The following is a 10,868-nucleotide window of genomic DNA, read 5'->3' as shown; positions in this document are numbered from 1 at the left end:
CACAGATGACTGTTATTAAAACTGAAGATATCACTCTGCATAAAGGTGGCCTTATCTCTGAATAGGATGGATGACACAAATCCTGGAATCATGGTTACTTGATGAAGAAACCAATGACAAAACTGCTCCCAATGTGGAAAGTCTGTCACTAGTAGGACCTGCATAAGGTGTAAGTGATAAGGATAGTAACAGTTATTGTGGAGAATGTTCCACAAGGTCGTCTGGCTTACCCTGTACTGGCAGGCCAACTGCCTGGTGCTGACATGGCGGTCGCCTTCCACAGTGTTAATCACATTTTCCTTTTGGGTATGTCCTCCTCAATTTCCAGCTTCCTGAAGCAACCCTGTCTCAGACAAGCAGCAAAACACTGTTGCAAACATTTAATGCTGTGGCTGTTGTTGGCGGGGACAGGTCTCCTGATACAATCTTGCTGGTTGCCGTCCATTGCCATTTGCCTTTCCCTAAGTAAACACCATGTCAGCAAGTTCTCAATTTGAATATGGAATTGTTGTGCGCAATGCTGTATCACATCCACTATAAGGTGAGTCAGCAAAAGAACTGAATCAGATACATCACCACCAATTATTATGGCAGGAGAGGATGCTAGGACATGCTGTATGAGGAACAGTACCATTCTCTAGGAGGAAACCATTGCATACTGTAACTGTGGCTGCATGGTACAGCATGTATTAGACCACAGTCTCTGCAACATGATTGAATACATGGTCTCTAGAATGGCAACCATGCATTTCCAGGCATCAGTTCAAGAGACCTTTCTTGTTCTGTATCCTCTCATTGATCAATCCTTATAGTTTGTACACAGTGGGAAAATCACCCTGTATAGAGCCAATTTTCTCCACTCTGGACATATATAAAATGGCTGTAAATATAAAACTTACTGAACACACAGAGAAGGCACCACTTTTCAAATAGTTGCTGCTTTTCCAGCCACAAGTCTGCAAGTAGTCTGGTAGAAATAGTTCCCCTGTTAAGGAGTGTCTCTTCAATATTTTGAAGACCAATACACACACACACACACACACACACACACACACACACACACACACACACACACACACACACAGAGAGAGAGAGAGAGAGAGAGAGAGAGAGAGAGAGAGAGAGAGACGGTCAGGGGTTGCGGAGGGGGGGGGGGGGGGAGGGTTGGGGGAAGAGACCAAACTGTGAGGTCATCGGTCTCATCGGATTAGGGAAGGACGGTGAAAGAAGTCAGCCGTGCCCTTTCAAAGGAACCATCCTGGTATTTGCCTGGAGCGATTTAGGGAAATCACAGAAAACCTAAATCAGGATGGCTGGACGCGGGATTGAACCGTCGTCCTCCCGAATGCGAGTCCAGTGTACTAACCACTGCGCCATCTCGCTTGGCGAGAGAGAGAGAACAAGGTATGGAACAAAATATTTTTTTTTGTAAAACTTATTCATGATGTCATTCAAATCACTTTTAGAGACAATATTTGTCAAGGCATGATCATTAGTGATGACTTATCTGAACAGCTGCCTATGACCAAGCATGCGCTATACTAAAAGACAGTCTTCATCCAGCCTCTTGCTTAGCCATGTTTCAGCTGGGTTAACAAGTCTTCTTGGCTATGGATGCATCCCAGTTTGGGCTTGGGGCTGTTTTTCATCACAGTTTTAACAGTTCAGAGCAACTGATAGGTTTCACCTTAAAGATGCTCAGTGTGACACAGCAAAATTATTTCCAAACTGAGGAGGAGGTCATCATCATTATTTATATGATCAAGAAATTTTATGTTTTTATATATGTTGTGGAGTTTCAACTTTTCATGGATAACGAGCTGCTCTTCACCCTCTTTAGCCACTTGGCGTATCTACTGGACATGACAGACCACAAGCTGCAATGACGGGCCCTGTTCCTCAGCTGTTAAAGTTATGAGATTCACTTCTACCTGATAGCTCAGCACTTCAACGCAGATGCCCTCTCTTGTTTCCTATGGGTTCTGACCCCTGCTTTGACCAGAAAGAAATCCTTTATTCTTATTTCGATGAGGAAGCTGTGCAGGCAGTGGATGGCTTTCCTTTAAAGAACTCGCATATTGCTGACATCATTAGCACAGATTCTTTTTCACCAAGCGAGGCAGCATATCCAGGTAGGGTGGCCAGAATGGCCTCCAGCATGGACATAGGACCCCGTCCGTAATTATTTTGTGCTGATCCACAGACTGATTCTTATTAACAGTGTGATCTTGTTAATCAATCTCACATCCCTCCAGAGTGACATCCTTCAGTTCTTGCATCACAGCCACTGGGGAGCATCACCCATGAAGATACTTGCTCGCTGCTATGTCTATTAGCCAGATGTCGAATGACAAAATGAACACAGTTGTGTGTTCCAAATAGACACTCTCCAGTGGTGTTATTTGCTGTGGCTGGCACCCATGCAGCCACGGAAACAAGTTCACTTAGATAATGCTAGCCACTTCTTGGAAGTATTTTGATCGATTGTAATGGATGCATACTCCTGCTTCCCATACATCATCAACTGCTGCCCCATGATGACGGAGTCTCATATCTTTTCCATTGAAGTTCTTCTCCACACACTGGTGACAGTTAACAATCCGCAGTTAATCTCTCAAACATTTCAAGACTTGTGGGCAGCAGGGCCTGCACCTCCATTGCACCTGTGTCCATTGGGGAGACAGTGTCTCATACTGACCTTTAAAACACAGATAAAGAAATACATCAGGGGTACTCCAATGGAAGAGGCACTCACACTCTTTCTTGGTTTCTAAAGCTGGAGCTGCTGCATGGATGCCAGCCACACACCTTGCTGCACCTCCTGCTGGTGACCCCTTGTGCACCTCCTGCGTCGCTGGGATCCCTGTCTGGGTTTGCGCCTTCGCTTGTCATCAGTGATGTATTTCAGCACTGGTCCATGGGAAATGGAGTCAGCATGTCTTTATACTACAGATGGAAGGCAGCCTGGTGGCCAGCCATCGCAATCAATTACATCTTTGGGTGGGGGATGCACACAGCCCAGCCCATCTCATACCTCCCACATCACTCTACTTGTTGGATCCTGATTTTCCGTTGTCTCCTCTGCCTCTTGGGTATACCCTCCCTCTCTTGACTGGTCCTTTGCATTATGCTGCCCTTTGCTCCCAGCACTTCACCTGCTGTTTTTTCCCAACCCTCTGCAGGAGGGGACTGGTGGCAAAGATGTTCTTCCATGAGAGGAGACACTGAGTGGACCGCTCAAGGCATCTCAGCACATTCCTGCTTCTGCTTCTGAGGAACTGGATGTTCACATGATTTCCACTCCAGCAGTGGGGGCCCTGGTGGCTGTCAGTGTGGAGTTCGCCCATTGCAGACTCGTCAATGTCAGAAACACTTCCAGCCCTACTCTCCAGTTGCTGCCAACAGAGAGATTCTGTTTGTGCATTGGTTGGTGGCCTCTTGATACCCGAGAGGCAATGGACAGCACTTTCTTCACCACAGTAAATGGTGCAGTGGGGGAGTGAAGGGGGAGGGGAAGGTGGGATGCCTGGTCAGCACTGACACAATGTCTTCCTTGCCCCCCCCCCCTCCCCCCCAATGGGAAAAGGACTGTGGTAACCCTCCATGTTACCACTTGTCATGTACTGGCGCCACTGCTACCACAACTGCAAGAGCTGCCAGTGCGAGCCATCGCTACTGAACTTGCCTGTGCCAGTGCCAAGTGACAGAGGGCCAGCTGCCAGGAGCTGGCATTATCAAACGTCACAGGACAGAGCACTGTCTTGCAACCTGTGTGTGCCACTGCCAATCAACACAACCATGGCTCACCAACACACAAACAAACAACATATAACACAAGAGCGAAGAGCTCTATCTTTAATTTCGTTATTGTACTTCAAAGTATTTACTTGGACTGTGCTCTCAGGAACTAACTGTGAATTGTATTGTGGACTCAGCCTGGGCTGCACTCGGGAACTTGTATGGAATATCGAATTTGTGTTATAATTAAAACTGTTAGGACTCTTAAGTGCGTATTTACTTGTCTGTGGGTTACTACAAGGATCACAGCAACTTGCTGTCATGGAAAAATCACAGTTTGTGTTTTAGAAGATTTCCACTGTGATTTAATCATTAATGTACAGTAGTTTTATCATAATGTACACACTGATGAAATGAATCATGAGAATATGACTGGTCACTGAAAGGACAGAAGATTAATGTTTAATGTCTTGTTCGTGAAATGCTCATTAAAGACAGAGCACAAACTCATAGTGGATAACAATATAAAAGGCAATCAGCTGTGCTCATTTCAAAGGAAACATCCTGGCATTTGACTTCACTGATTCAGATAAATGACAGTAAACCTAAGTCTGGGCGGATGGATGGGGTTTTGGATCCCACTACTTCCAAATACTCAGGGGCATAATACTGAGGCCCAAAAACTATAAATATACTGTACTATGATGCTTGTATGAAATGAAAATAAAGGTGGTGGTGTGTGAGAAAAATTCATATAGGTGTAAACTGTAACTTAATTTTTTACTCCTAAGAAGCATATGCCATGGAACAAACATTGCATTTGTAAATATGTTGAATTTTGATAACAGTTTAAGATACAGATTTCAAATTGTAGCTTACTAGTAAAAGCAAATGAATTTCTATTGCTGTTACAATGGCATAATAAAAAAGGGATAAAAACAAAGGGATTTTGAGGTGGTGGGGAGTAGTCTTCGATACATGTTATCATTCGCTTATGACTTTTCCTGTGTTTTGCATCATCATTTTCGTGTGCTCATATTCATAGGTTGAGTCAAACCTTGAAAAATGCAACGTACTACTGAAAAGTACTATGCCATCAGAGTCTGTGTGGGACTCAAAACATTAGCTACAAAGACATAGTTCATGATTCAGAAAGTGTATACAAGTGAAAGCCTATAAAAACTGCTGCTTTGAGATGACACAAGTACTTCAAAGATGATTAAGGGAGTGCGGGATGTGAACTCCATACAGAATGCACCATCCATCAGCAGGAACAGGGACAATGTGCAACATGCGTGTAATATATTGAACTCAGCCCAGTGGTAAGCCTTCAAATGATCGCAGACCACAAAGGAATTGATAAAATGACTATGCACATCATCTTTACCCAGGATTTGCATATGAAAAAAATCTGTGTCAAGCTCATCCAAAAACAATTGACACGACTGAAGGCAAAACTGTGTGCTTCTTTGTGGAGTTCTTTTACAGCGCCTTCAAAGAAAACTTCAATTTTTTTTGATAATGTGATAACTGCTATAAATGTGGGTTTCTGAATACAACCTCCAAATAGCATGCACTAGCATCCTCTCACTAAACAAAGACTCGAATGAGCAGTTCAAAGGCCACAGTCATGGTCTTCTTTGATGCGAAAGGCATGGTCCATCATGAATCTGTATATGAGGGACAGAACATCATAGCTGCTTTACACGTGGAAGTGCTGCAAAAACTGAAGGGAAGGGTGAACTGAGAGATGCTAGACACTATTCCCAATTGGATGCAGCCACTAAAGGAAAATACCATGAGACTAAAGTTTTGATGTGCTGCTTGAGGGACATTTTGTAAAAGTTCTTCTGGGCACCTTTCAACTTGTCAGAAGTGTGTTGATGCTGAGGAGCCCTGCTTTGAAGAATTTTAATTGTTTGTAGCAACATCTTCAGTATACAGCTTTCCCCAAATTTGGACTCATTACTTTTTACAAACACCCTGTTCATAAAATGGACATTAGATGGAAGATATTAAAATCTGGAACATAATTAGCAAAGAAAAAATTCTCGACAACAAGAATTTTTTGTCAGAAAGGAGTGGAACAATATTCTGCAGCTCATTAAAGCTTTATGAATCACATTTCTGTAAGAGCCCACTTGACAGATAATGAATAGGACAATTTATAAATACACAGAGAATACTAAGTAAAAAAAGTCATGTACATACCTGTAACCAACTTCTGAAGCACTACGTTGTCCTTCTGTTTCTCTTTGTAACAGCCATTCATCACGTTGCGCATCAGGTAGAGGACATTTCTTGTTAAAGTTGTACACCTTTCCTAGTGCGTGCAGAGATATTATGCCATTACAGTATGTGTAATAATTCAAATGAATGTATAAATGCTTTTACTTTTCAATGTTTCAAAGCAGAGAGAAAGCAAATCAATATGAGGTCATTCTGAACCCCATTATAACTACTTAATTTTCATAATAAAAACTGGCTCCAAGTTTGCAAAGCAGATAAAACAATAATTCAGCTATATACATTACTTTTGAATCTTATCCAGGCAGAAAAATCCAAAAGTGAATGCTAGGCAAAAGATTAAGGAAACAAAGATTTGTTTTGGATGCTAATTAGGAAAAAACTGCATAAGCAAATATGAGTAAGTAAGCTAGGATACTGTGATACAAGAGGGACAACAAATATGTGTGGGGAACAGGGGAGCGGGGAATTAATGGGACTGTAGTCATAGTCTCACAAGTAATGATGAACAATGTAGTAACCATATGCAATGCAATTCTAAAGAAAGAATAACATGTTGAGAGAGGAAAACTCATCTTGTAACAAAGCAGACACAAGCAAAGACGGATTGGAGATTGAGGTATTTTGAGAGTAGGTTAAACCAAGTAATTGAGGAAAGTTAACAAAACAAAAGTATCCAGTATGAATTTTCACTTTGTAGCAGAGTGTGCACTGATTTGAAACTTCCTTGCAGAGTAAAACTGTGTGCTGAAACAAGATTCGAGCCTGGGATCTTTGTTTTTCTGAGCAATTGCTATGCTAACAGCTATCCAAGCACAACTCATGTGCTGCCATCACAGTTTTACTTATGGGTCATGAGTCATAGTTGGAGAGCTCAGTCAGTAGAGTACTTCTCCATGAAAGGCAATGATCCCAGATTTGAGTTCCGATCCGATACACAGTTTCAATCTACTGGGAAATTTCAAAATAAAAGTAGATGACAAAGATGATACAAACAGATATGAAACTAAATTAAGCATTTCCAAATACTGTCTGTATGAAACACTACTAACAATTTTAGATCTGCAAATATGGTTCTCGGGTTTGCCGCCAGATCATATTATGTAACTCGCACAATATTTCATCGATGCAACTGCTCGACATCATCAGGTGGTGGTAACTGCTGCTGTCACTGCTGCAGGGTGTGACTGATGATAATTGCATTACAGCATCGGAATACGTCATGCCGGGTGCAGGAAATACGCGTGCGCAGGAAGACGCTCGTAGTTGGGGGAAAGTGGTGCTCCTGGTGCACCCTGCTGTGAGCTGCTGAGACATGGCCAACAGCATACACGAGTTTGACAAGTTATGTAATAAGAGAGGTAGATTACTGTGCACTATGGCATTTTTATTGAGATTCCTTGACAAGTAAACTGTCCCAACATTTGCTAAATTTAAACATCATATTGAATCTGCGGCCACTGTTAGAATTAAATGACATGCGCATGCGAGTGTAGCCCTAGTGAGAGAGAGGGTACGTTATACAAGACGGGAACTGCACATGGTATCCACAAAATTGCTATCACTGCATCTGAAGATCTTTTCAAAACTCTCAGCATTATTCTGGGATTGGATGGATAGCACTACATGGGCGCCAGCTGACTGGTCAAAACAACAGGCTAATGTCCACCAAAGTCTCAAACCTTCTTCTTTCTGGTGGTATGTAGATGATACTCTTGTAGGTGTGGCCCCATGGAATAGAGACATTATCTGTGTTTCTCCGGCATCTGAACTCACTCCATCCCAATCTACAGTACACAATGGAAGTGGAAAAGGATGGCATCTTACCATTCCTGGATGTCTTAGTCACCAGAAAAGCTGATGGTACACTGGGACACAGTGTCTATCACAAATCAACTCATACGAAGCTATATTTGCAGGTCACATGTTGCCATCATCCTGCGCAACACGGTAGTGTCCTACACTCTTTGGTGCATAGAATACGCAGATGCCGACAGTCTCCCTGGTGAGTTACAACACCTGAGAATGGTATTCCAACAGAATGGCTATTCCGATAGGCAGATATGCCATGCATTCCATTCGAAGCAAACTCGAAGCAGGGATGTAAATGAAGATGTGGAGGCACCCACTGCAACAGCATTATTGCCCTATTTTGGTGGCATGTATTCGAGAACAGAAAGAATCCTCAAAAAGCATGACATCAACTGTGTTTTTTGGCCACCAGCAAAATTTAGGAATTTATTGTGCTCGGTCACAGATGACCTTGGCATCAGGAAACACTGTGTGTATAAAATCCCATGCCAATGTGGAAAATCTTATACTGAACAGACATGGCGAACCATGCAAGAACGTTATGTTGAACACCATTGTCATACATGCCTGGGGCAACCTGACAAATCAGTGGTAGCGGAGCATTGCCTGGACATGGGACATCATATGCTTTATGAAAAGGCAGAAATTTTATCCCCAGCGTCATCTTTCTGGGACTGTGTTGTTAAGGAGGCCATCAATATCCATATGGCGGACAATCTTATCAACAGGGATGCATCAGTGAGAACAACAAGCAAAATGGAAGCAAAGGAGGAAATTTTGAACTAAAGACTAACAGCTTTAATTCTCAGAGTTGGCAAGATATTTGAGTTTGTGAGGCTAGCTCAGATTAATGCCTTTTCCCATGAAACAATTTTCAAGTAGAACCCAGAATATTTTTGGAAAACACCACAACAAATCTAAGGTTCTTATGGCACTTCTGCACTCTATTTTGACAGAGGGAAGAATGAAGAGAATATATTTTCAGACTTCACAAAGACATTTTATCTGGTCAGCTATGTACTGTTTTGGAAGAAACTAATGGCATCTAATAACAATTACCTCATGTTTGCATATCAACACAATCGTGAAATCGGAAAAATATGAACTATCAATGCAGTCAGAAGAAAATTAATATTCAGCCCATAATTGAAGCAGTACTGCACAGTGTCCCACAGGCCGTGATTTTTGTATCAATTCTATTTCTCATGTATGAGGCATGTTCACAAAGTAAGTGTACTAGATGCTTAAAAAAAAGTGTGTTTGAAAAAAAATGCAGGATACTGTTATTTACTTGTTGACTATTTTTACACAAAGCTCCCCCCCCCCCTTTGTTTCAAATGCTCTTTTTCAGCTTTTTTAGGGTCTCACAATATTTTTGTGCAGTGACGGTCTCCCCCTGAGCCAGAAATCTGACCGAAATGATGCCCTTTCAGTCGCAAAACACTGACGTCATGAATTTTTTGGCCAAAATTGTGGTTTTGAATTTTTTAGCAGATGTGGAATTGGCGTGATGCCACTGTGATGTCTGTCTTTTTGTCTCAAGCATGTAATGAGCCACCCATGTTTCATCTCCAGTCTCAATAGAGCTCAGAAAATCCTCACCTTCTATTTCAAGTCGCTCATGTAATTCGCCGGCGCTACTAACCCACAGTAATTTTTCTTGTGCTGTTCTGTCAGCTGTATCCAGATCTATCTTGCACACAGTTCCCAGTAACCCAGCGTTTCTATGAGTGTGCCATATAATAGAGTTCTGTAGAGTTGTGGAAACAGTGCAGAAATTTCACCTACTGTCAATCGGCTGTCTTCACGAACAGTTTCCTCTATTTTTGGCACAAACTCATCAATCAAAATGGAAGGCCTTCCACTCCTCTGTTCATCATGAAAATGTTTTTGCCTTCACTTCACTCATTATACCGCTCAAACACACTTGTTCTGTTCATAATACCTTCGCCATAAACTGTTTTGATTCACGAAAAAATTTAAGTAGGTATTATTCCTTCCATGAGTAGGAAAAGGATCACAGCAGGTGTTCACCTTATAAACAACTATCTGTTGTCTTTTGAAATAGTTGAAATTAGTTATGGTACCGTTTCCATGACATAAGACTGATAATGCAATAAAAGAATTTTGTATTTAAAAACCAAAAAATGTTTTTTAAAAATTTTTGCGAACCTCTGTGAAATAGATTACTATGACATAAGAAAAAAACACAGCTATTTCAAACTGAGGCATTCTACCAAAATCCATAACTTGGAGTCTCAATATGGTACAAGAAATTATTGGATTACATATACACACACAATGAGGAATTACTTAAAGCTAAATTAAAAAACATTTCTCATAACCAAAGGGACATATTCGTCGAAGGAAGTCTCAATTTTTAACAGTTTGAGCAACAGACCATGAACAATTGTTGAATCACAGAAATTGTAAGTGACTAGCACACATAGATTACTGTATCTCAGCATAAAAACAGTATTATGAAACAGATAGATTGCTACTCGCCATATAGTGGAAATGGTGAGTCGCTTTATAGTGAGTAGCAGTCTATGTTTTTCATACTGTCATTATTCCATCTTGAATTTTTCCATTGTTTGATTAAGCATAAAAACAATTACGTATAGATGCTCTTCTAGTTTTTCAAAATTAGCTATACTTCTATAAATATTAATACAGTGTGTACGTAATGTCTGGGAACACTTTCAATTATTTATTGCACAAGAATTAAACATTGTACAAATGTCATACATACTGCATTTTGAAGAGAAACTCTGAAAGTTTTTTACAAACATTTGATATGTGATCCATGAGTGACCCGGCAGACATCAATACGGTAATCGAATTCGTGCCATACCCATCCCAGCATGGCATCGTTGACTGTGGCAGCCGCTTCCCGTATTCTCTCCCGGAGCTTTGCTACATCACGTGGTAGAAATGGTTCATACACCAGATCTTTAATGTGTCCCCGCAGAAAAAAAAGTCACACGGAGTGAGATCTTGTGATCGGGGAGGCCATTTCATGAAACAGCTGTCCTGTTCTGTAGCACGGCTGATCCATTGACGCAGCAGCT

The 10,868-nt window shown here is 41.5% G+C and overlaps 1 protein-coding gene across 1 annotated transcript in view; it reads right to left on the bottom strand.

The window, feature by feature from the left end:
* The window catches only part of LOC126467968 (transmembrane protein 192), a 34,288-nt gene that overhangs the window by 7,444 nt on the left and 15,976 nt on the right, over positions 1–10,868 (bottom strand). Inside the window, exon 6 of the mRNA XM_050096509.1 lies at positions 5,950–6,061. Coding sequence (XP_049952466.1) covers positions 5,950–6,061 — 112 coding nt within the window. The remainder of the gene's footprint in view (positions 1–5,949; positions 6,062–10,868) is intronic.

The sequence above is a fragment of the Schistocerca serialis genome, chromosome 1, assembly GCF_023864345.2.
Source record: "Schistocerca serialis cubense isolate TAMUIC-IGC-003099 chromosome 1, iqSchSeri2.2, whole genome shotgun sequence".
Classification (NCBI taxonomy): Eukaryota; Metazoa; Arthropoda; class Insecta; order Orthoptera; family Acrididae; genus Schistocerca; species Schistocerca serialis.
This window is presented reverse-complemented; position numbering and strand designations above follow the sequence as displayed.